The sequence below is a fragment of the Cuculus canorus genome, chromosome 3 (assembly GCF_017976375.1).
Source record: "Cuculus canorus isolate bCucCan1 chromosome 3, bCucCan1.pri, whole genome shotgun sequence".
NCBI classification, from domain to species: Eukaryota; Metazoa; Chordata; class Aves; order Cuculiformes; family Cuculidae; genus Cuculus; species Cuculus canorus.
In genome coordinates this window covers 89,490,855-89,516,557 of record NC_071403.1, presented here as the reverse complement: position 1 = coordinate 89,516,557, position 25,703 = coordinate 89,490,855, and the positions used below count along the sequence as shown (strand labels likewise).

Genomic DNA, 25,703 nt, shown 5'->3' with positions numbered 1-25,703 from the left:
TGGTGAAGATAGATGGCCCCAGAAGGGTCAGAATTCTTGGCCAGCACGTTCCATGTGGAAGAAGAAAACAACAACAACAAAAATAAGCCTTACTTACGGAACAGTTTAGGCATATGTTGCATTAAAACAGATTACTTCTTAAATTTAGCTACTCTGTGCAAAGGAGCGTGAGAAGTGCACTATATACTCCTTGGGCAAAGGATTGCTTTAGCAGGCTGGGATGATTGGGTAGAAGAGGTTGAAAGATGTGAAAGAAAATATTATCTGTGATCACAAGTCTGTTAAGACTTCTTTTCAGCGACCAAACTCAAGAATTAAGATCATGTGGAGGTGCTGGAAAAAATAAGATTGGAACTTGAGAGTGAAGCAGTAGGTGAAAATGGAGTTTGAATGGAAAAACCTCAAAGAGCCAATAAAGAATTTAAGTTGTTTGTTATAGAATCATAGAATCATTAAGGTTGGAAAAGACTTCTAAGATCATCCAGTCCAACCATCAGCCCAACACCATTGTGCCTGATAACCATGTCCCAAAGTGCCACATCTACATGATTTTCAAACAACTCCAGGGAAGGAGACTCCACCACTTCACTGGGCAGCCTGTTCCAGTGCTTCACCACTCTTTTGGTAAAGAAATTTTCTTTTTAATATCCAATCAAAACCTCCTCTGGCCCAACTTGAGGTCATTCCCTCTCATCCTATTGCTTGTCATTTGAGAGAAGAGACCAACACCCACCTCTCTGCAACCTTCTTTCAGGTAGTTGTAGACAGTGATGAAGTCTCCTCTTAGTCTCTTCTTCTCCAGGCTAAACAACCCCAGTTGCCTCAACTGGGTTATGTTCCTGATGAGATTTGTTGGTACAGCTGGCCCTTGTGAGGCTCGCTCTTCCAGGTTTGGGAGACAGGCCTTGGGGAATACAGGTCCAGGGAAGCAGCAGCACCGCTGTTACACGTGTTCTCAGCACATTTCTGCTGTGGGGCTGGTAGCAGTGCTGCACAGACCAGGAGCCGGGGAGGTGTGGATGTGTTTGTCAGCCCTTACTACAGTGCAGCAAGTGCTGGTGGGAATGGCTAGGAAGATCTTAGGAAGATCACATGTCCTGACACTTAGAATCATAGAATCACTAGGCTAGAGAAGACCTTTGAGAATGTCAAGCCGAATCTTACCTGTCCACAGCTAAACCATCCCTGAGCACCTCATCCATCCGTCTTTTCAACACCTCCAGGGATGGGGACCCAAACACCTCCCTGGGCAGCCTCTGCCAGTGCCCGAGAGCCCTTCTGGGGAAGAAATATTTCCTAATGTCCAATACGAACCTGCCCTGGTGACCTGGTAATTGGCTGCTGCCTGGCTGTGCCCTAGCCCTGCCGCTGCACCAGTGAAACAGCGTTTCCCGGGTAGGAGCCCCTGACGCTCTCTGAGCATGAGCTCAGCCTGTAACCCTCGCGGACCACGCTCCGCTCTTGTGCCGCCCGGTGCCCGCCCCGCTGGCTCCGCCCCGAGGCCGCGCTGCGGGCAGCCCCGCCCGGTGGGCCCCGTCCCGGCTGGGGCCGCGCAGGTACTGCGGTATGGGGGCGGGTTTGGGGGCGGGTACGGGGGTGCGCGAGCCCCTGCGGCTACGGAAGGGCGGGGGTCGGGACGGCAGCGTTGCCCGAGCTGGCCCTGCAGCGAATTATGGAGTCATAGAATGGCTTGGGTGGGAAGGGACCCAAAGGCCATCCAATTCCAACCCCCTGCCATGGACGGGGACACCTCCTACCAGACCAGGCTGCCCGGGGCCCCATCCAATCTGGCCTTGAACACCTCCAGGGATGGAGCATCCACAGCTTCCCTGAGCAACCAGTGCCAGTGCCTCACCACCCTCATGGTGAAGGATTTCGTCCTTTTGTCTGGTCTAAATCTTCCCCTCCATTTTAAAGCCATTCTCCCTCCTCCTATCACTACAAGCCTATGTAAAAAGTCCCTCCCCAGCTTTCCTGTAGCCCCTTCCGGTACTGGAAGCTGCTCTAAAGTTTTCCCAGACCCTTCTCCAGGCTGAATCCCTCGTAGCAGGGATGCCGCAGCCCCCTGATCATCTTGTGTCTCCTCTGGACCTGTTCCAACAGTAAATAATTTTTATAGGTTACTCTGCTTGCAGCGCTTCCGGCCGAATCCTGCGAACTGACGCCTGCAGGCACTGAACACCAAGAGAGAAGGAACCCGGACTGCTGAAAGTGAGCACTGCCCCTACGTGCCTTAAAAACCATAATTTTAAGGAGTGTGTGCTTCCTCCACCAGCTGGTAGTACCTAAATGTTGTTAACAATGGGCATTATTGAAGGCTGAATAACAGCAGTGGGTCAGGTGGGGATTTTGGCGTTGATTTCGGGAACAGGATGGCCCTAAGCCAGCTGTTTAGGGGGAGAGATGTGCCATTCCCCAACAGCTTGCTGAGGCCAGGGCTGTTCATTCAGTTCAAGGTTCCAGATAAGGTGGCCTTACTGCTGACAATACTAATAGAAATAACAATTCTATTTGGCATTCACTGGCGATCTGGCCAGGTTTCCTGGTTTAGTTTAAACAAGTGGCTTTAACTATTGGCATACAAGGTCCGACGCAAAAAACTCCCAAGACTAACCCTATAGCTCAGGAACCAAGAGTGGGGTGGGAGAGATGTGGTTATAGAATGATTTCTAACCTGTCACAGTGAGACAAAGCTTAACTTGATTTCGTCACTCAGTATGAGTGGACAAGTGTTCAAATAAAGACATTTTCTTTCCCTTAGTTGGAAAATGTCAGTGTGCAAGAGTGAAGAGTGAGTTAACATCAAGTTTCTTGTGAAACTCAAAAAAATCTGTGACAGAAAATTTTGAATTATTGACTGAGGCTTATGGTGAAAAGATTCTGAAGATCAAGTTAATGCTCAAAGGAACCCGTTTTTTTGTCAGTAGAAAATGTGAAAATGAAAGTGATGGAGATCCTCCACACCCTTTCAGAAAATAATCTGTGGAATTGCTTTGAATATTGGCAGCATCATATGCAGCTGTGTATCAACTCAGAACAGAGCTGTTTTGAAAGTGATCATGGTTGATTTTCTTAATTTGTTAAATAAAAAGAGTTACAAACACAGGCTTGTGGGGTTTTTTTGTGTTGGACCTTATATAAATTGTTTAGTCTGTTTTTAGTTTGGTATTTTTACTTCTTTCTAATGAGGATATGAAATTGAAGAACTTTTTTCTTTATGGGTCATTTGCCAAAACTGAAAATTGTTTGAATGGGTACTATATACATAGTTTCCTCTGCTGAACAAGCATTTTAGGAATGAGAAGAAAATCTTTTAACTTTGATGATGATATTTTGTTGCATAACTGAGCAATCCGGAAAGGTTGAGCAAATTATGTACTTGCCCCTCAAGTTTGGCTCAGTTTGTCAGGATTCAATTGGGATTTTGACTTTGCCCTGCGGTTAAAATATCATAATCAAGAATGTTGCTTAGTTTTCTGATTTTTTATGGAACTAGGCTGCTTTCTCTTCCCTTATTTCCATAGGATAGTTTTATCTAAAATAAGAAAACTTGCTTAGTTAATGTCGGTGAACGTATGAGAAAGGATCAGTTTTAGAAGCCACTGTCTTCAATTTATGACAGCCACAAATGTGGGTTACTATTTTGATTGACACTACTCTTTTGAGATGCCGTGCATCTCCTCTGAAACGGATATTACTCCTATCTGAAGTAAGTTAAAGCCGAGACTTGAGTGCACAAATTGCTAATGCTTCCTGAAAATCAATGGGAGAGAGGCCTCAAAAGCAATTAGGCAGCTTTGAAAATCAATCCACATTTGAAGTTGTCCAAGGACAAGAATTAGGTCTTTGTGAAAGCTGAAGTCTTTGTGGGGAAGGTCCTGGCACAGTGTCAAGTTTATGACTCTTTTCCCATCTGAATTCACATATAGAAATTTCTGTATGATTTGCTTAAATTCTATTGTTTGTTATTTCTTCCAAATTTTGTTATTTTTTTTCATAGGAGCAATCAGAGGGTGTTGAACTAGATAATTCAAAATAGAGCACGGTTTGTAATACGTAGTACAGCCAGATTCTGCATGCAATTTGTCTGAATGAATTGCCCCCGATAAGTTTTGGATTACTAGGTGCTTTTAAAAGCCTTCCCCTTCCTTGTTTATCTACTATACTTCTTGTACTTGGTCATTCCGTAAGGTAATACTGTGTTTTCAGCCTGTTTTTCATCTAGGGTTTTGGCAAACTTTCAGACTTACCTAGTATTTTTAGACATAGAATGGCAACGTTTTAGTATGGTAAGCACTGTAAACCAAGTTAGTAGAACATACATGGCCGATTTGTTCTAAGTAATTACAAAAAGTAAATAAAAAGTTTCGGGGTAATAATTCTGGAGTGGTAATACTCCCAGAAATTCTTGTTCGTTCAATGATAGTGTGTCAAGTAATTTGTCAGTGGAGAAGTAGCAAAGCAGGAATGGAGGTGGTAGGTAAAGTATTTCTTTTAGCTCTAGGCAAATTTAATTGATTATCTTACATATTCCTATACTGGTTTCTTGTATTATAGTTGGAATATTCAAATTTTGTGGCCAGAGAAGCAGAGGTAAAGCCTTACCTTTGTGGTAGAGTGTGCTCTGCTTTGTTGAGCCTGCAAGAGTATTTCCGTCATGCAACACGCAATCTCGGAACCAAGTCAGTCGTCTTTAATGTGCAAGTTTTAAATGTGGCAAATAGATCTCTAATTACTATGGAAGTCCCTAAAGAAAAGTCACTTGGAAAGTAGATGTCTGGCTTCACTCTGAAGAGCTTTGGTCTGCTTGTAATTAATGCTGAAAATACTTTTTTTCCCCCTTCTGAATACAATTGCTGCAGAAGTCCTGGATTTTTCCTTTGAACACATTATTTTTAATTAAAAGGATCATTGTGTGTGTAAATAGGTATTTATGTAAATAAGAAAGCACAAAAATCTACTCTGAAATGGCATTTGCTTTAGTATCTTGGTCATGCTAGACATAGCAGGATAGCTAACACGATGATTTGAATAGACTGGGTTTTAGAGTTTGTACGTTGTCTTTTTTTAAAGTGGCATTATCAGCTTTGATGTAGGTATTTAAGCATATTCTTCTTAAATAAATGTTTTCTGATTGGCAGAGCTGAGAATATTTTTGTGGAAATTGTGGCAGCCATGCTTTGTCCGTTGCTTTTCTCAATATTCTATATCTTCTAATGCATTTGTCAGAATGAGGAGGTTTATCAGTGACCATGTTTAAAGGAGGGATCCTACTGGGGTAAAGAACAGGAGCTATTTCCTAGGTTTCTTTTCTGAAAAGTTAGCTGTTCTCTGACATTCTACTTTTTCTTTTTTTTTTTTTTAAATATTTCTGTTGGAGATGATTAGGTGTGATCCACAAGACAAGTAAAGGCTCAGAAAACTTTTTTTTTTTAATTCTTTCTCTACCTCAAGCAAGTCTTCTTGTATTTAATGCAGTCTTTAATGCAGTTGATTTTTTCTTTTGAACTCTGCAATGTTAACTATTGCTTTACCAGTTTTTTGTGTATGTGCTGGCTGCCCACCAGGTCTATATCCTTAGTATGCTTTGCTATCTGACAGAAGATGAGTCTTTCTCTCACGGTTAATCAAAAATACCGTTGAAGGACCTAGTCTTCTTGGCTGCTTCATCATGAGTGTTACTTGCTCTGATCTGATGGGTACAGGTAGTGCACTTTTCTAGTTGACACCTTAAATCCAAACTGAACTTAAATATTTAGTTGTTATTAAGAGAGAGATGAAGTAGCAAGAATTGTTCTTGTTACATGTTTACTCTGGCACATCCTCTTGGTGTTGCAGTTATTTGACACAAAATGATGACTACCATCTGTTCCTCTTCTCTGTCATCTTTCAGAGTTCCTTTTCTCTTTGAGAATGAAGTCTTCATAGAGAGATAACAAGTTTCTCTCTCTTCCTGTTTCCATAGTCACAATTTATTAAAAATATATTTTTTTCTTTTTACACTCATACGCATTTTTGCTCATGCTGCCCTTACTATTTAGAGTCATGATCCTAATTTAAATTTACAGTGTGCACCTCATCTTACTGAAATTTCCTCTGTCAGTCTTTAGGTTCAGCATTTCCACAACCACACCTTCTTTTAACTGAGAGCTTGTCGTGAACCTTGTTCTTATGTACTTTGGAGTCCAAGATTTCGAACTGTTGCACTTTTTTCCCCCCTCCCCCCTCAAGGCACCACATACATGTCAATTCTGTAGGTGTTTAAAGGTAACACAGTTTTCTAGCAGTGTTAATACAAGAAGCTTCTAAAGCTGCTAGTTAAGGAGCATATTCCCCTCTCTTATTTCATGGAAAAATCTTAAGAGAATTAGACTAATGAGAAATCCCACAGTAAACAGGACACACACTGTGCTATACCGCCCAGCAGTACAAGATGAATCTGAGTCTTATCTAGAGATCAGACCAGGCAAAATATTTGCAGGGGAGAAAGACAGCATTTTACTGTTTAGTACTGGAGGAGCTAGTGAAGCTAAAAATAGTGCCGAAATTTCCTTTAAGGCCTGAGGAACAATTACCTCAATCTCATTTCCTTATCTATAATATCTAACTCTCTTGGTTCCATCTGCACTTTTTTTCACCCCTCTCTGTAAGATGCAAATACTGGCATAGGCTGAGAAGGTTAACCTTATTGTTAGAAACTCTGGTGGAAAGCAAAACAGCACAAAGTGCCATCAGTAGTTTATTTTCAGACATTAAAAATTAAATATGAAATAGAGCTGGAGATGTTTTTTTGAATCTGTTTTATTGGATAGTGTCACTTAGTTGCCTGGACAGTGGGTACAAACTGTTTTAAAAACTTTGTACTGGCATGATATCCTCTTTTTTTATATGGTTTGAGAGCGCTGTCAAGGAGATTCAGCTTCAGTTGTGTTCACCTTCAAGTTGTATGCCAGGCGTCTGTTGCTTCTCTGCATTCATGCAAAAAACCTCTGTTGTTGGAATTTGAGGGTCATTAAATAGGATAAAGGCTGGATAGGATAGATAGGATAAAATCTTTGCATGATGTAACCTTAATGATGTAGCTATCAGATGCATTATTGTGAAATTTTAAATGGTTTTTTTCACTCTTATTATCATGACTAAACAGTGCTGATTTAAGAATCTTTGAGCTGCTCTTCCTAAACAGGAATTATTGCAGGTGGTGAGTAGATCGCCTTTCTGCTGCATCGTGCACATGGTAATTAGGTTATGATTAACAGGTGTTGCACAGATCCGAGGTCAGATTCTGACAGTTTGCATTTATGCAGCCCACAGGCTTTTTTTTTAGTCTCTGAAGGAAGAATGTGTTTGTTCAAGTAGAAGAGAAGCAAAATATGGACAACAGAGGTAAATAAGACATATTTTTAAGTAGCACATTAGAATGTGTTGGGCACTGATTTGAAAGACCAAGTAATATTGCTTAAATATGTGTTTTTGTAAATTGAAATTTGTAAATTTCCTCTTAAAATGTGGCATGCAGTATTTAAAATCATGATTGTGAGATGAGCTTTGACTGGCCAGTGGTTGCATACATATGCTGCCTCTGGGTGAGGCAAAGTGGATAACAGAGAGCTTAGTCCTGTACTCTACTTTTCTCTTTGGCTTGGCTAGTCTTGGCTGTTGGTGCCTGTCAGATTTCAGTGTCGTATTAAAAAGGCAACACCACCTGACTGTTATAGTATTGTAGGAAAAAATTAGGTGGGAATACATTGTATAAGGTACCCAACTACTCCCTTGGAATGAAGTGCATCAGGGACTAACTGCCATAAGTAGAAGTTGAGGGTGCTGTATATGGGTGCCCCCAGACCCTTAAACTGTCTCGCTGCCAATTGTCACAGTTGTCCAAGGGGCAGAGATGCAATGGAGCAGTGCTTGACTGCCACAGGCATAGAGTGTTCCTCAGTGGTGATGGAGGCATACCCCAACCCTGTCTTGGGAGAGTCGTAGCCCTGGGAAACCCCTGGGAAAGACGGGGTAGTTCTCTTTCTTTTGGGAGGTGACCACTTTCTTTGACTGTAGTCTTCTAATTAGGTACCTGCTCTACTGGCTAATTCCTAATTGCGAACAGTCTAGAAAAAGATTATGGAATAGAATGATATCATCTCTTCCTGCTGTTTTGGAGATAGCATTGTGTGCTACCTCCCTGTGGCAATACAAAATGTAAATGCTAAATATCTTATCGAGACAAGCCAGAAACTCTGTTGGATTTCTATTTCCTGTCTTTGATTTGCATCTCTGCGTAAGATGCTTTATTTCATCTGATGCCTCCCTCTCTTCCTATCCTATATCTTAATGTATTATTTTATGCTCACCTGGGAGATGTTATCAGTTGCATGCAAAGCCATTCCTGTGTTGCTATGCTGTTTTGCAGCTTGTCATAATGCTCCGTAAACTACGTAAATAGGAGGCTTTTGTTATACAAATGTCTTTATGGTTTTCTGTCTGTTTCTGGTGTTACATAATGACAAAACCACAATGCCTGGAGATGGTAGGACTAGACTGAGGATTGAAGCTTCTGGGATTGTGCCATGTCTTATTCTCTTTTAGGCTGTCAGTGCTAAAGGACTCTCTTACAGGTCACATGAGTTTTTAAGTCCTTCAGTGGGTTGGTTTTCCCTCAGATCTGTTGAGAATAGTGCCCTACAAGTGCTGCTCTTCAGGCAAACCAATCTGTAAACAAGGACGCTGCGGCAGAGGGGAGCCTTTTCAGTAAAACCTAATGGGGGAGTTTATGTAACAGAACAAAAATAAATAGAAACATCACTTCTAAATTGAGCCGTTATGTCTCCTGCAGAGTAATTATTAATCAATAAACCTTGGATGTGACAGCGTCAGAGCGTGCTAAGTGTTCTGAGCTACCTTCTAGTCTCCTAGTAAACCAGCCTTAGAAAGAAGATGATAACTGTAAACCATGACCACCTCTGGCATGTATCTGAAAGCAGCATGGTCTTCACCCATGCACTAGCTGTTTTGCACTGATGTGGTTTAATAGCACTGGCTGGAGTTGTGGGTATTGTGCATCATTCAAGCCATAGTAGCTGGGTTGTGTAGTGTTTGGGCCAAAACAGGTTTCCAACTGTTAGGTTGAACCTTTCCAGTTGCTTATTTCTCCAGTAACATGTTTCAGGTGGATTCTAACACTGCAAGGGAAAGCTGAGTGATTATTAGTAGAACAAGATGGGAATTTTAGCATTAAAGTATTTCATAGAAGACTTCTCTAAAAAATAAATAGCGCTGTTATCTGGGGCATCTGAAAACAGGGCATGGGACATGACATAGCTTTGATGTAAATAATAATGTCTCTGTTCCTATGGCACAAACAGAGGACAGTGCGAATCAAAATGCAAACAATGCTGAAAAACAGGAGTGTTTTCAACAAGGTCCAGTAAGATACTCTAAAAGTTTTGGAAGTTTCTAGCAAAAAACATTTCTTAAGTTGCACTTGGTCATCTTCAAGAGGAGCTGGATTTTGGCCTATTTACTGGATCCATCACCCTTCAACATTTTTCTTTCAAAACATGTTTTTAAAAGCATGTTAAAACCAAAAACATTTGAAAACAAAAACATTCTTCCTTGGACTCTAGGATAAAAGTACCGTCTAAGGTATTTAAGTGCTGTCTACAAACAATATCCACCCTGGGGTACAGCAAAGTCTCGGCGCCTAAGTGCTTGACCATGGAATAATTGGAAATATTTCCTTCTAAGGTCTTGCCTTTGGTCATATAAAAAGAGGAAAAAGCCAAACCAAAACATGAACCCCCTTTGAAGTAGTCATTTTTAAAGGCAATGTGCCAGCATGGTTGCATCAAAAGACTTCAAGAGAATAAAAACACCGGCACTTTGTTGTTTACATCTCTGAAAACTGCAAGTATAGAAAGTTTTATTGTACTTGTTTTCCTTTCTGCATTCATGGTGCTTTATTGCTGTATCATGGAATAAGTGCAAGGGGCTAATAACTTCCATCTCACAACAGCTCAGTAGTGACTAAAAGAGGAAATTCTGGTGCAGATGTGTCACAACCAAGGCTGCTTTACAGTGCAAATGATACATGGAAGTTTTAGAGAACTCGCTTGAATAGCAAACTTGGGAAATCATGGAGTGCATTTGCTTGAAGTAGTCACCTCTCAGCACGGGCTGGAGAGGTTGGTAGAAGCATGCTGTGTTCCAGTAACTAATTACTAGCAAAACAATCTCTCTGAGTGTGCTATGAACTGGTATGAGTTAAAATACTTCTGAGGCACTTTGCCCTTTCTCTTCTTCCTATGTACTCTGGAAAAGAACGTAGCACAGCTGGGGTTCTAGGCTCTTGTGTTCTTTGTAAATACGAATTTTACAGCCTTTTTCAAGGGAACTGAGAGATTGAATATAGAGAGCAACTTGGGATCTCTCTGTTAGCAAAAAATAACCTGATCGGTATTAGAGGGTGCTACCTCCAAGCCAAGCTGACATTTTATGCAAATTGATTTGTTTCTGATCCCTGGTCCCATTGGTTCACTGCAGTAGAAGACAGAACTCTTGGGAAACCTGAAATTGATTTTTGCACTTACTGCTGAATTGTAAACACTCTCGTTGTAGTTGGCTTGGAATCAATTGCAAAAATGGTTATCTTTTCACACAGCAAGTTCCTCATACACACACTCCAGGGTGAATGTAAAATATGCATGTTTGCACACAATCCCTCCCATGTCTTCCACTGCAAAAATCCTGATTTCTCAAGTCTCCTTGAGAGCAGATGGCGGAAGCAGAAATATTTTTGTAGCTCTGGGTACTCCAGTGACCTAGGACATACAGGTTTCTTGCTAGAGAATGGGCTAAGATTCTGTTTCTGGGTAAAGCAGTTCTGTCTTAGGTGCAGTGCCTCTGTTGCTGGTACAGCATAAACCAAGGAGAAAGAGTCCTCTGTTTCGTAGGTGCCCCAGCCATCCTGCCTGAACAACAGGGCTGGCACTGGCAGCAGCTCTCTTTTCTCTTGGCAGAGCTGTTTGTCGTGGGGCTTTGTAAACATATTGAAGTTGGCCAAGAGTTTGAATTTTTTATATGTGGTATTTGTATAGTCATGCTGGTGAAGCTTTGTAGTCTAGACATGACCTGAGTTGTGCTGTGATTTCAGGGAAGTTACTGTTCTCCTCTGTGAAGACTTAGTATAGAAATGCTATTCAGCACTGTGGTAGGTATTATTTCTATGCAAAGTGCTTTGAGCCCCTCCAGTTCTGCCTTGCAGAAAAATTTAATTGTGCTCTGGAGGCTCCTAGACTGCATTTGTTTATGTGTTGAGGCTTGAAATTGGGCAAACTTTTAATGTTGGGGTAAGTTGTGGCCTGAGTGTGCTGGAGGTGGGAAAAGATTGTTGTCTTGTGCTCCACAGAACATGGTGAAGAAAAACTAGCACCTCCTCAAACAACAGAAATTATGGAAGGACACAATGAATAAATGGATTGAGTTCTTTCAGTGCTGGTGATTTCCATTTCTCCAGCCTCTGAGGATTAAGGAATTTCATGTCACTTTTCAAGGCTGTATCACTTGTGTGTGTGAGCAATGTATTCTTGCAGCTTGCTGTCCTATCTGCAGAGTGCCTAACTTCTCTAAAAATATTTCAGCTTATTTTGACAGTTTTATTTATTTATTTGTTGGCAGTCATTAGAAAATTAACCTCAAGAGCTTGGCTAAAATGTGTCCCTGTCACATAAAGGCAATGAATTTTACTCCTGTTATAATCATGTAAATCCCATTAACTTGTGTCCCAATTCTTGTTTTGATCCAGGAATAATAATTTTGGTCCATTCTGTTGACTCTTTGAGAAATTTCAGAGCATCAAATTACTCTGCAGCAGCAAAACTGACAAAATCTTCCAGCTCTGGAGAGAATAAAGACTGTTCTGTGTCAAACAATGCTTGCCCTGCAGGAGTTTTGAAATCATAGTGTCATAGAATAGTTTTGATTGGAAGGAACCATGAAGGTCATCTAGTCCAACCCTCCTGCAGTGTGCAGGGACACCTTCTGCTAGATCAGGTTGCTCAGAGCCATCCAACCTGACTTTGAATGTTTCCAGGAATGTGGCATCTACCACCTCTCTGGGCAACCTGTTCCAGTGCCTCACCACCTTCACAGTAAAAAATTTCTTCTTAATATCTAGTCTAAACCTCTCCTCTTTTAGTTTAAAACCATTACCCCTTGTCCTATTGATACAGGCCCTGCTAAAAAGGTTTTTAAATCGATCTTTCTTATAAGCCCCCTTTAAGTATTGAAAGGCTGCAATAGGGTCTCTCTGAAGTCTTCTCCAAAATGAACAACCACAACTCTCAGCCTCTCTTGACAGGGTAGGTATTCCAGGCCTTTGGTCATTTTGGTGGCCTCCTCTGAGCCCGCTCCAATAGGTCCATGTCTTTCCTGTGCTGAGGGCTCCAAAGCTGGACACAGTATTCCAGGTGTGGTGTCACCAGAGCAAAGTAGTGTGTTCAATCAGAGGACTTTTTAATTACTAAACCATGTGATCTCTTGACTTGGTTTGAGTTCTGTTTTTACTAAATATCTTTTATGTAAAACACTTAATTCCTTCCTGTTTGAGTTATGTAGATTAAAACATCCTATTTCTGAAATTTTACAGAAGTGTTGATGTCCGGTGAGTTACAGAAGATCGTGTACATCAAATCCTCTCCTAAGAATTGAGGCAAACTCTGTAAGTTCCATGTCTCTGGGCTATCTGATTGGGCTTTAACAGAGTTTTGCTCTTCTCTTGAAGGCATTATGCTGCTTGAAGTATTCCTGGTTCTGGGAACAGTCATCATCTACTTCTTACTTTCCAAGAAGAAAGAAGAAATATTGCCCTTCAAAGAGGGATGGTGGGGCAAGGGACAAAAGCCTGACACTGAAGAAGATACAACTGTTCGGCCATTTAAGGTGGAAACTACAGAAGAGGAGCTGAGTGTAAGCAAATCTCTGTACTGGGGAGAGAAAAGGACAAAATGGCCAAATAAATGCAGAACTTATTTGGATTATTTTTAAATTGAAACGATAATTACATTTAGGAGAATGAGTGATGATGTCCAGGACTTGGGGGAAGGGATTTTTCAGTACTTCAGAAGATAGACATGGATAGGTAAACAATTTTGTTATCAGCTGGCTGTCGCAAGATTGCCAGTAAATAAGCGTACTCTGTAAAGCCTAATAAACGTAAGAATCATATTACAGATTACTGTTGCTGTTTGTGCACCTTCCTCAGTCTGATTGTGTAGGCTAGAATAAGAACAAAAGCAGTTTTTCTCTCAAAAGCAGTTATGAATATCTCGTTTGCTTGACTGCTTTATATTTGCAGCTGTGTTGGATGCTGATTCTTCTATAATTAATGATCCACTTTGGTCTACATGAATACCACAGCGGTAATTACAGTAAACACATACATTGCAGAATTTGTTAGATAGCAAGGTTTTGATTATGTGTGTTTAAGTCAGGGATTGCACAATTTCATAGATTTGTGTGGAGTAGTGGTTCAAACAGTACTTATGAGATTGCTCATATTATTCATTTATAATGGATTCCTATTTTCTCAGTTAGGCCTGGTTTTTTAACACTGTGTTTACCGTACTTAGTAATATTAATGGACATTGATGTCCAATGTGCTTTCCCCTTACGCTGCAGACACAAAGCTAGATAGTTTCTAATTTAAATATATTTTTGAAACACACAATTCTGTATTATGACAGCTATTGCAACGTAAACCATCGGTAGAAAACTTTGTTTCTAAATAAGTATTTGCATAAACTAGCAGTTAAAGTTATGCTAGCATTCATTACTAAAACTTTTTTTTCAAGGTTGTTGAGCGTGGACAAAAAGCATGTATGGAAAGACATGTTGAAAACTTCATTTAGAAATCCAGGCTTTTTGTATACGTGTTAAATCCCCAAACAGCGAGTTTACATACTAACATCTTGTCTAGACTGAGACTGCCTGTCCAGTGTGAGGCATAAGCCAGTGCATTCATGTAACTCAGCTAATTAGAGTCTCTGTCACTGTGTTAGAAAACACTGTTCAGGATTAAACTCCACAGAGGTTTGAGCAGGGTTAGATTCCCAAACCTGCCTTCAACTATTCTGTGCTTCTGTTTGCAGTAGGAAGGGGTTCTTGGCTTTCCTTTCCTGCTGACTGATATTTTAACTGATTTTGCAGTATCATCAGCATCGCCTGTAATCTCAACATGCTGTAGGAAGGTCACTTTCATAGCTATTCTAGATTGGGAATCTTTAATTCCAGTCTGCTTTCACTACCTTTGTAGCCATGCAAAACTCCTCCAAGTGTTTCCCAGTGAAGACATTGGCTCTTTGGTTTGTGAAGGAGAGCAAAAGATTTGGGCTAGATCCATGCATTGATTGTGAGGTTGAGCTCCCAGGTAACCTGAGGATCAAAGTACCATGGAAAGGTACAGTACACTCCTGAATTAATTCTCTGTGGTTATCAGCCTGGCAGACTGGTTAGCCAGCCCTGCAAAACAAAGACAAAGGGAGTATTAAGAACAGCTGTAAATGGAAGAGGAAGGAGGCCATCTGGAGGAGAGAAAGAATTGGAACAGCTAGTGGAGCATCAGCAAAATGCACAGGTGTCATCAGACATGTTATTTTCGTTGTTCTTGTGTCACTTGAGAGTAACTAGAAACTATGCACAGTAGAGCACAACATGGCAGACATGGCTTGTAACATCTCTTCTTTCTTTTTCTCTGTAGGACTTATTTAGGAGACTTGACCAGGCTCGATTCATTGAGCCACTGGAGAACAGTTGCTTCCACTATGGAACTAACTCGGTGTATCTCAGGAAGGTTGTCTCTTACTGGAAAAACCAATTCAATTGGAAAAAACAAATTGAAGTCCTCAACAAGTACCCACAATTCAAAACTAAGATTCAAGGTATGTGGCTTTTTCTCTTAACAAGTAAAAAAACCCAAAACAGTAATACATAATCTTGGCTACGAGGGATCTTGGGGGTAAGAATGCAATGGTTGTGTCACATGGGCCTTCCCTCCCTGGTTGGTGGGACATGGATAGTTGGTACTGCTGCTGAAACAGTAAGAAACTCTTTAATTGTAACTGAAGCCTTTAAGACAAGGAATGACAAATGGAATTCCCTTGTGCATGGATAGGTTGTCAGCTGTTGTTAACAGGAGCCAAGCAGAGGCATTTGGAAACAGAACTACATCTTAAGATGTACACATGTTCCCTGACTTGCACGTAATCACTCAGAAATACCCACAGATATCACCTCTTGCTCCATGTAGTTCCCTAGCTGCTGCTGTCCCAGTAATGCCATCAGTCTGGCAGCCCTCCTGAGCTGGGCATGCTGGCTGCTCAGGTTGTCCCTGCTTGGCAGGAAAGATGCACTCTGCTGCACCATTTCAAGCATTCATAGCTCTAGAAATGCAGAATGCCTTTCCCTTGGGGCTGATGTGCTGCCAGGTGTGAGTGAATGGTTTGTCTCTTCATTCTTCAAAAGGCACAGACACCTTTTGAAAGAAACCATTCAGCTAAGGTCTGCTGGTGCTGGAGCTTGGTCAAACTGGAAATTTTAAATGCTTGAATTGGGGTTGTGCTTGGGTAATTTGGGGTAATAGATGTAGATTTAGAGCACAGTAGGCAATTGTCTCAGAGGATGGCAAAATTAAAGCTTGAGATTATGCTATTATGCTCTTACTTGCACCCATAAATGCAGGTTATTTCAAATGCAGCAGTTCAACATAATGTTTTTAAAGGGTTTGGGACAATAAATGTTTGTTAACTAGAACAAAAGGATTTTATTTACTTCTATACAACATGGTTAGTGCTGAAAAAGATAAAAGCAGAAACTCTTCCTTTAACAAAAATAAAAGAAAATATCTATCATCTGGGACAAGAAAGAGAAAAGAAGCTAAGGACAATGCACTATGTATAGCAATGGGAAGAGAAATTTCAGTCTTAGGAATACAGAGATGAGCCATGAAAAGACAAGATCAAACATGCTGTATACCAGATTCCTAGATTCTGTCATGACCTGAAAATTTTTCAGAGAATACAGAAATCCACAGAATTGTCAAGGATGGTGAAATCTCAGTCAGTGAAAATAGAATGGGATAGCTGGTGAGCTGGAGTTAATGTGAGTAAAATGTGCTTAAATGCATCAAGAAATGTGGTATTCAAGCTCTACTAAGAGCAAATTATTCATTCCTGGAAAGCAAAGCCCTGAATGGGTTTGAGAAAAAGCAGTTCACTTGAAGGAACTAGTGCAAAAAAGATCACAAAGGAAACAGGACTGTAATTTTTGCCTTTTTATTTACAAAAGAGGAGAGTGGTAATAGAACATAGTTTTCTGTTTTGGTTTACTCACTTAAAGAGATACTGAAAGCTCTGGATGACACATAGAAAAGAACCACAAAATTGAACACATTAACTCTTTTAACAAGGCAATTTCTTCAGATCCTTCATTGGGCATGATTGGTTTGTCTGCAGTTCAAATGTGTCACTTGGTTACAGGAGAACTCCACAGGGAATACTTACCGAAAGCTTTTTACATTTCTTTTGCTGTAACATTAGGATCAGTGGCTCAAGACAGAAATCAGACATGTTCAAATGGAAAGTAAGGCATGCACAAAGCAAGGGAAGTGATTAACAGCCCCAGAACAAATAGGTGCTAGTTATGATGGATTCCTTATCTCTTGATGCCTTCAAGTTGCAGTTGTATGCTGTTCAGGAATAAAAATCTGTGGTTAGCTGAAGCCTCTCTGGTGCCATATAGGGACATTTGGGTAACATTTAGGGGGGCTTGGAGTTACTGATGTAATTGTCTCTTCTGCCTTTAAGCTGTGTGAGTCACTTTGTTACCGTTAGTAGATTACTTCACTCCTATGTCTTAATTTGCCAATTGTAAAACAAGTACGCCAACCTCATTTGGCTGCTATGATGCTTAATTGCCTATTATAAAGTACTTTAAGGTCCTTGGATAAATGGGTCCAGAGAAGTGCAGTATGTATGCTCACCAAAAAAAAAGACTTCAGAAAAGATTTATTCGTAATATACTCTCTGATCAGATTCAGTGTCATGGTAAAGTTTGGCATGCTAATTAATTATTTTATTTTTACAGGCATTGACATCCATTTTGTACATGTAAAGCCTCCTCGTTTGCCTGAAGGCCGCTCTGCAAAGCCATTATTAATGGTTCATGGTTGGCCTGGCTCATTTTACGAGTTTTACAAAATTATCCCTCTTCTGACGGATCCTGCAAGCCATGGCCTCAGTGATGAACATGTTTTTGAAGTCATTTGCCCATCTATCCCTGGTTATGGTTTCTCCGAAGCACCCCACAAAAAAGGTATGATGAACGAGAAGAAACTGAACTAACACAAGCCTAGTCTCACGGTGAGATAGCCCCCGCTAGCAGAACATAAAAGTTCAGGCTCTTCTTGATTTCCCAGTTCAGAAACAAAGATCCTGTCTATTAGGTGGGAAGGGGGAAATAAGAGTGTGGCTTCAGGTGACATCATTAATTAGTTTCGGGAGCAATGTATTTACAAAGGACTATAAAAAGTTTTGAACTGACAGCTCATGGATTGTAATTGAGTCAATGAATTGTGTGAGGGTGAGCAGGAATAGTAAACTTAATTTGTTACTGTTCCTTTTGGGTGTTTTGAATCCATATTCAATAGCGTTTATACAGGTAGATGAAAAGCAACAGTTGAAACAAATCAATTCATGTATCTACATGGCGGATTGCAGTCAAATACCTGCTTGTTCAGCTTGTGCTTTGAATTATGCAAACACAAACTGCAACACATTGGAGCAACACAGTATTTAGAGGGATGCTGAATTAGTGTTTAATTATGTGTGAAGGTGGATGATATGAGGAAGGTTGGTGTTGCTTTTCTCTGCTTCCTTGGTTATTATTTATGTGATCAGCGGTTTGTGGAGAAGTGCATTACTAGTGGAAACTTAAAGCTTCCAACTGTCATTAAGATGAGACTGTGCTCAGAGTAGACACAATGGAAACACATTCCCTCGACCATGCTGAGTGCCTCTTGACAAGGCTCAGCTGGAGTATGACTGCAGTTTAAAGGGATTCTGGCAACCCCTTGGCGAGGCAAGTACATGGGTTGTGGGGTTAGGAGAACACTAGTCTGTGAGGAAGGCTGGACTTTCTCCTCGCAGTTTCTGCTTGCTCTCTACACCTTCCCTGGATGATGCGATAAGGGCTTCCATACAGCTTGCCAGACAGGCAAGGAAAAGTGGACTTGTAGCTTTGTAGGAACTTGAATATTGCCCTTATGGGGAGAATAAATGCTGCATAGTCAGAAATGTAGCTAGAATTGATGCAACTGTTCTTTTTTTTTTTGTAATGCAGACTTTAATTCTGTAAGTGCTGCTTCTATTTTTTATGAATTGATGCTCCGACTGGGATTCAATGAGTTCTACACACAAGGTGGTGATTGGGGCTGGCTCATCTGCACCAATCTGGCCCAGATAGCTCCTAAGTGAGTACCCCTTTGGTACAGTGTTGCACGATTGGCGTGCAAAGCTGTTTTATTATTTGAATAATTATTACACATGTTCTTGAGAGTTTCTGTCCAAGTCCTCATGTGGGCACCATGTAGTTTCTCTCTTCAGTGCTCAGTGTTAAGCACTGTTCCAAAATTACAAACCTTAGTTTATATTATGTACCTGTTCTTCCAAAGAATTGTACAGTAGCTTTGTAATGGCCTCACTGGAGTCTGGGGTGGGATAAGTACTTGTAACAAAAGGAGGATTTGTGGTGTAGTGCCCAGGAGTGTGTGCTGATTACTGACAGTTGCTCTGTTGACATTTTTTTGTGAAAAGCCGCACTACAAACAGCTCAGGTGTGTGCCAGCGTATGTATGTAAGGCGTACATAAGGTCTTGAATTAGCAGGTCAGAATTTAAGTATGTCCATTTTTTGCTAATAACATTTTAAATATAACAACTTTGAATCACATTTTTTGTTAATTTGTGGGTTTTTTTTCTGTTTTATTTTTAGCCATGTGAGAGGTCTCCATTTAAATCTCGCCTCTGTTACAAACATGGGATTCACTCACCTGTTCTCCATTCTGTTGGGCCGTTATCTGCCAGGGCTCTTTGGTTTCCAGGATGAAGATGTTCGGCGGATGTTTCCCTTCCTGAAAAAAGGGCTCTACAGGATCTTGTTGGAGTCTGGCTATGCTCACATACAGGCTACAAAGCCTGATACTGTTGGTAAAACAAACAAAAAAACCACCTGAGCTCAGGAAATGAGTCTGTTAGTTTTAGTTGTACTTTCATAGAAACAAAACGTACTGCTTAAAATATACAGAAAAACATTTTATTTTTTTCAGGGAAATTGAAGTAGGAGAGTTAGAGGTTTTTAAAAGGTGAGGTCCTTTTTTGTATCTGAGTCAGAAAAGGTTACAAATGGGTATATAGCATTACACTTACTTTTGCTTGCAGAAGCAGTAAACCTGCACATCAAAACTGAGCATGCTGCAAGTGCGACTGATTTAATTTTCAGTTTTCATAAATAAAATAGTTTATTGAATACTTGTCCACTTCTGCTGTCATTGGGGACTGTAATTCTATTTCAAATGCAGCTCTGCTGAGAGCAAAAGGCAGTTTCTTTACAAACAATAGATCCCATTCAAATAATGTAAAGTAGAAGAATCTTTTAGCTGTCTCAGCACGCAATGTAGCTTATTTATAGGGAAAAGTAATATCTAAAAAGTGAAATCAAATTTTGGTTTCACTCATTGTTCTGAATCACTTGCAGACTTTCAAGGGAAAAAAAAAGTGTACCTATGAATGTTCTTTCTAGACGAGCTAGTCACTCACATTGCTTAACTACTTTAAGCATCTTGAGTATTAAATGTTTCTATTTTTAAAACATCTTTCGAATTGCACAACTGAGTTAAGAATACTTAATGTGTTTTAGTTTAGTGCAGCAGCAATTCCTTTGTGGATTTTATCAAAAACACAGCCAAGGAAACTAATTCCTAATGCTTTTCCATAAGCTTACCTACAGAAGCAGGTATATTCTTCAAATGTGTAGGCAAAATGATAATTTAATGGATTTTAAATTGTTTTGCTTCCCTTTGAATTTTGGTTTCTAAAAATTACTTGTCTTTAATTACTTTTGTGCTTTAAGAAAAGATGGGGAAGCTGGTAGGTAGGTAGAAGATGCTTAGCCATAGTCCTCCTGCTGTGGTTTTCTGGATGATTTTGTCCCTACCACTAATGTGTGATCTGTCAGAGTGGACTGCACAGACTGGGAACCAGCAGCCAGTTCATGTATTGAGAGCTGGAGCAGGAGCATTCCAGCAATTTTGAGGGCAAAGGAGAGAGCAGCATGGCAGGTGGGCAGGTGGCAGGCTCTCATTGGGAGAAAAACACTTTGAGGAAGGGAGCGTAAGGTAGCTGGAATATAGAAAGCCACGGAGACTACCAGTCTCCCTGAAACTTCTGGAGGTACCAGGCTACCTTGCAAGCTGTCCTAAGGATGGAAGTTGTCTCTGTCCCTTGGTATATATGTATATACGTATATAATTAAACTGGCTTGCCTATATTTGATTTTACACTTATTCTTTGGGAAGCCTGCATGGAATGTGAGTTCATTTTCAACTGATAGAAATAGCTAGCTCTTGTATTCAAAGTACTGTTAGGATCAATGTCAGTTTTTCCTATATGTAAACCAATGTACTCTTTGTTCATAGAAAGCATATGAGAACAGGCTATTGTTTATGTAGTTCTGCAGATCTGGAAAGCATGCTCAATATAACTTTTTCAAATGATCGGTGTTTCAGTTATCAATATTAGTTGTTTGATTAGCTGAAACTCAACTATCATATTTAAATAGCAGTTACTGATGAAATTGTGCTAGCTGTCGTGTTAGGCATCTTCCAGGAGGAACTTCAAATATATTGCTGTTCCTCAGGGAAAAGCTTTTTCTAAGTTTTTTCTGAGCAGCTGGGACAGTTTGTGATCCCTGTATTTCACAACACTCAGATGCCATTAGAAAAGTCCAGGTGCAGGTGTGTTTTTTCTGTCCAAGCAAAACAAACCATAAAAACATACATTAAGCATTGTTCTAATATGAAGGCATTTGGCTACTGTTAATTCAGAAGATGGACATTTTAGTGGAGCCTTGCTCTTCCTTAATGACTTTCTAATAATCCTTAAAATGTTTTGCTGTTAGATAATGGAGCAAATTCTCCTGGTCATGTGTAGGCTTGTGGGGTTTGGCCCTGTAACACTGTTTATTACACGACAACTTCCACATTAATGGAAATAAATCCTACTTGGCACACAGAGCTTAATCTTATTAGCTTAAAAGAAAAAGAAAAGCCAGCAGAAATCCAGTACTGTTACATCAGCTCAGAAGCCATACAGTGTGAGCTAATGCAGAGCCTGTTGGTTTGCAGATACTATCAGTTTATGATAAATGGCTCCAACTTGTTCTACTGTTTTATTTATTTATTTAAGAACACAGATGCTGGAACAGCTTTGTGAAGTATCTACCCTGTATTGTGATGAGATGCTTCTATAAGAGTCTGAGTTCAGTAGCTGGATTTCAGTTCAATTTTCTTCCTCTTCAGGCTGTGGTTTGAATGACTCCCCTGTAGGACTGGCCGCATACATCTTGGAGAAGTTTTCTACATGGACTGATGTGGAATTCCAGAATTTAGAGGACGGAGGACTAGAGAGGTAGGTGTTTCATCTTCTGCCATTTTGGATGAGGTAACTAAGCCCAGAATCATAGCTAAAGAAGTTTCTCCGAACTGATCACCTCACATCTTGTAGGGAGCCACAAATGGTGCAGTGCTGTACTACAGCATGCAAAGGCGCAAATAGGCCATGAAGGCTAATGTTCTCCCTTCCCACTCTGATCTCTTAGAAAAGAGACACACCCTGCAAATTCTAGGTATTAAAAAATGAGTTAGGTGGAAGAATCATAGAATAGTTTGGGTTGGAAGGGACCTTAAAGATCATCTATTTCCAACCCCCCTGCCATGGGCTGGGGGACATCCCACTAGATTAGGCTGCCCAAGGCCCCATCCAACCTGGCCTTGAACACCTCCAGGGATGGGGCATCCACAACTTCCCTGGGCAACCTGTTCCAGTGTCTCACCGCTCTCATGGTGAAGAAATTCTTCCTAATGTCCAATCTAATTGTGCCCCTCTCCAGTTTATACCCGTTGCCCCTTGTCCTATCACCACAAAGAATCTCGTCAGGACAGGGAAACAAAAGTTTAACCTACATTAAAACAGTGGGAAACAGAACTCACGATTCATTTTAATACCGATACATAACTCTCTGTGAATTTGATTTAGATTGATCAGTATTGCTTCATCTATTTATCAGTTGCTAGCAAGGAATCATTCTTAATGTGCAGCAGAAATCTGAGATGAAGTCCTCTTTGAAAAGTACTGAGTTACCTGGCAGGAGTGGAGCAAAGGGGCACGTTATGCAAAGGTCCAGTGACAATGGATTTGAATAGAATGTTTGCACTGCAGCTAATAATTTGATATGAAACATGCACACATGTTGGTGTGATGGCTTTATTGAAGGCTCACAGCAGAATTTCAAATTATGAACAGTAAACGGCACAAGCTGTTCCCTGTGCTTTTTCTGCTCCACCCCTGCCAGTCTATGGACAGCATAGATAGCTGTGCTGGAGCATAAGGGAATCTGCTTTCCATGTAGGAGTTTAAATGTCACTTCCCAGTCTGTGTCTGAAAAGCTATAACAAACATGCTTAATTGGTCACTGACAGACAGAGGGGGAGTAGCACATTTCACCTCTCAACTCTTTCTTTAACTAAGTTAACTACTTTTTCCTGTAACTTTTTTTTCTTACCACCAAAGCAAAGTCAAGTCCCTGCTAAAGTAATGCAAAATTATATTCAGTTCTAACAAAGCAATCTCTGGGCTTACCTATTCAGGAAGTTTAACCTGGATGATCTGCTTACCAATATCATGATCTACTGGGTGTCAGGCTGTATAATCTCCTCAATGCGTTTCTACAAAGAAAACTTGCAAAAGGGGATAGGCACACAGAAACATGAAAGGTAAGGTTTTTTTTCTTTAAATATCTTGCCCTGAAATTAATTTTATGGTTGAAGACAGTTTGCTTATGTCATAGCTGCTGCAAGTTTCTGAATGCTGAGGAAAAACAATGCTGTATCACGGTGTTGCTCTGCAGGACAGGTCTGTCAGTTGATGTATGGTGTTGTGCTTGGAAAACACAATAATTAAGTAAGAATACTGAACTGTCAGTAAGGAGATCTGACTAGAGGCACTGCTAGAGGACCTCCACTCATGGTGTGTCCCAGCTATGGAAAACCACATGCAAGTACTTCTAGATTTTACTTCACTTGCTAAATTAGCCTGCAACTGAGTCACACAGTCAATTTTGTTATTAGTTCTAGTGTTTCTCTGGACACAGTTTACCCATTTCTGCAAAAGATTTAAACCATACCTTTGGAAGCAACTTCAGCGTACAGACAAACTGCATAATTTGAAAGTCAGCAAAACTGATGTTCCTGCTGCATAGACACTTAAGACAGCAGCTTGGTTACATATACTTGTGTCAGCTTGAGTATTAGTGAAGGATTAAACCTGCCCTGAGGTATCTGCAACCACAGCGTACTGCTATGGTATTTATTTAGCTGTAAAATGATGTGCCCAGGAATATGACTCAGTTCTTGAAGCTGTTGTGGCTACACTGTGGGCAGTATCCTGCTCCGGTTCTGCCTACATGAGATGAGTTTCAGTATGCCTAGAGGAAGGTGTCTCAAAGTCCTATGTAAAATTTAGGCACTCTGTTTTCAGGCTCCCAGGGCTTACATGCCAAACAATTTTTGTCTCTAAATTTTAGTCTGTCACATTTCACAATGCATCCTATGTGTATGGGATATTTAAACCTAAAAATGTTGCTGTGTTTATAACAAGTGTGGATCCTTCCACTTCCTAAGATGCTTTCCTCCTTAGATGCAGTTGTTTCCCAACACTTACTAACGTGCAAAATATTCTGTAGAGTGCATTCCTGCCAGTTAGAAGCAAGAGCTACTTTACAGGGTAAAGTCTCACATTCAGACACATTTCCTCTGAACTAGTCTGGTTTTACTGTCTATTATTCCTCTCCTTTTCGCCTCCTTTCCAGCAGTTCAAGATAATTCTTCCTCTGCCTACCCTCCAGTTGTCCTATCAGGCTGAACATGTTCTAGTTGTAATCTTTGCTGTAAATCTCTCTCCAGCTGTTGTCAAATAGTGTGCTTTCCCCCCAGTACATGACTTTTGTCATGAACATAGCATGAGGAAACTTAGTACGCACCACCTCCTAGGGCTTTCTTCTCAGTTTCCATGCTTCTACCTCTCACGCCCTGCATCCCTTGTAAAACTGCCTTAATATCAATGTATGTAAGATTTTTTTTTAAGTTTTTGTTTTAGAAATGGGAGTGTTGTCTCATCTTCAGATTTAGGGTCTGGAAGTAAAATTTTGATTGCCTAACAACAGTGTGCCCAACTGTTTTAAGAACAGCATTTCCTTGGATCGATGTCTTGCAGAGTTAAGTGTTTGAAAGATTAAAATTACTCTGTCTCCTCTCTCAGGCTCACAGTACAAGTACCTACTGGCATTGCCTCCTTCCCCAATGAAGTCATGCACACACCCCAGGCTTGGGCCCAGAAGAAATACACCAAAATAGTCTCCTTCCATTTCATGCCTCGAGGTGGCCACTTTGCAGCGTTGGAGGAACCTGAACTTCTTGCTGAAGATATTCTGCAGTTTGTTGGGAAAGTAGAGAAAGAACAACTTTGGAGAAAGAAAGGAAAATAACTCCCCTAACAAATGGCAGCGTAATTGCTTCTAGCTTAGCACATGCAATGGCCTAAGTCTACTGTAATCCATGTAATTAGAGCTTATTCTTGACCAGATGTGAGACAGGACAGCAAGAAAAATCCAGTAAATCACAATGGAATACTGCCATGCAGACCTGCTACTGATTTTGGGGTAGGTTTTTTTTGTTCAGCTAGGCTAAGAGGGTATCATGAAGATGACTTGGTTATTTTTTCCCCCAAGAACAGAATTCCAAAATCTGAAGTGGAAAAATAGACCTTGCACCAAATAACTAATAATAGTTTAATTGTTATATTATGAAAGGCACTTTCTTCATGGCAGTAGAAAAACTTAAGTTGATGTAGGTGTGACGTTTCTCACAAAAAGAATGGGGAACAGCCTAGCAAAATCAATTCGTAGGAGTGCATCCAGTTAATTGGCATTGAGGATCTACCATACCTTTAAACTAGCCAGCTGGCTACTGCTGGCTGCCGTTTCCTTGCAGCCTGGGCTGTAAAGCAGCTTCCTGGCTGTGAGGAAGTTCAGCTCCTCATGCCAGGCTTCTGGGACAGCAACGTGAGAGTAGCAGCTTGAGCATCAGCCTGAGTAGCTGGAACACACACGTGGCCTGTAGCTCCAACCAGACAGAGGAGGTACTGAATTTGTACTCTTAACTAAAATCATAGCCCTGGATAGGCTCAAAATACTGTGGTTTTGCACTGCTTCTGCAGGGTATTCTGAATACTTCTTATTAAAGAATAAAAATGTGATTAATTAAAAAATAAACTTGATCAAAATTTTGAATAATAATTGCTTTAAATTTTTAATAACTGAGAT

The 25,703-nt window shown here is 40.6% G+C and overlaps 1 protein-coding gene across 3 annotated transcripts; it reads left to right on the top strand.

Moving 5' to 3' along the window:
- The first annotated feature begins 1,491 nt into the window (after positions 1 to 1,491).
- Positions 1,492 to 25,624, top strand: EPHX1 (epoxide hydrolase 1). 3 transcript variants are annotated; one of them, XM_054062447.1, is made up of 10 exons: positions 1,492 to 1,556; positions 2,120 to 2,211; positions 12,779 to 12,963; positions 14,753 to 14,933; positions 17,137 to 17,364; positions 18,391 to 18,520; positions 19,041 to 19,255; positions 21,625 to 21,733; positions 22,972 to 23,097; positions 24,641 to 25,621. In XM_054062447.1, exons 3-10 carry the CDS (start codon positions 12,784 to 12,786, stop codon positions 24,864 to 24,866), a joined length of 1,395 nt encoding a protein of 464 aa, XP_053918422.1. In that variant the 5' UTR covers positions 1,492 to 1,556; positions 2,120 to 2,211; positions 12,779 to 12,783; the 3' UTR covers positions 24,867 to 25,621. The 3 variants fall into 3 exon arrangements, with proteins under 3 accessions (XP_053918422.1, XP_053918423.1, XP_009568027.1); XM_054062448.1 differs by having other exon boundaries at positions 1,538 to 1,556; positions 2,136 to 2,211; XM_009569732.2 differs by lacking the exon at positions 1,492 to 1,556 and having other exon boundaries at positions 2,161 to 2,278; positions 24,641 to 25,624.
- Positions 25,625 to 25,703: the final 79 nt, after the last annotated feature.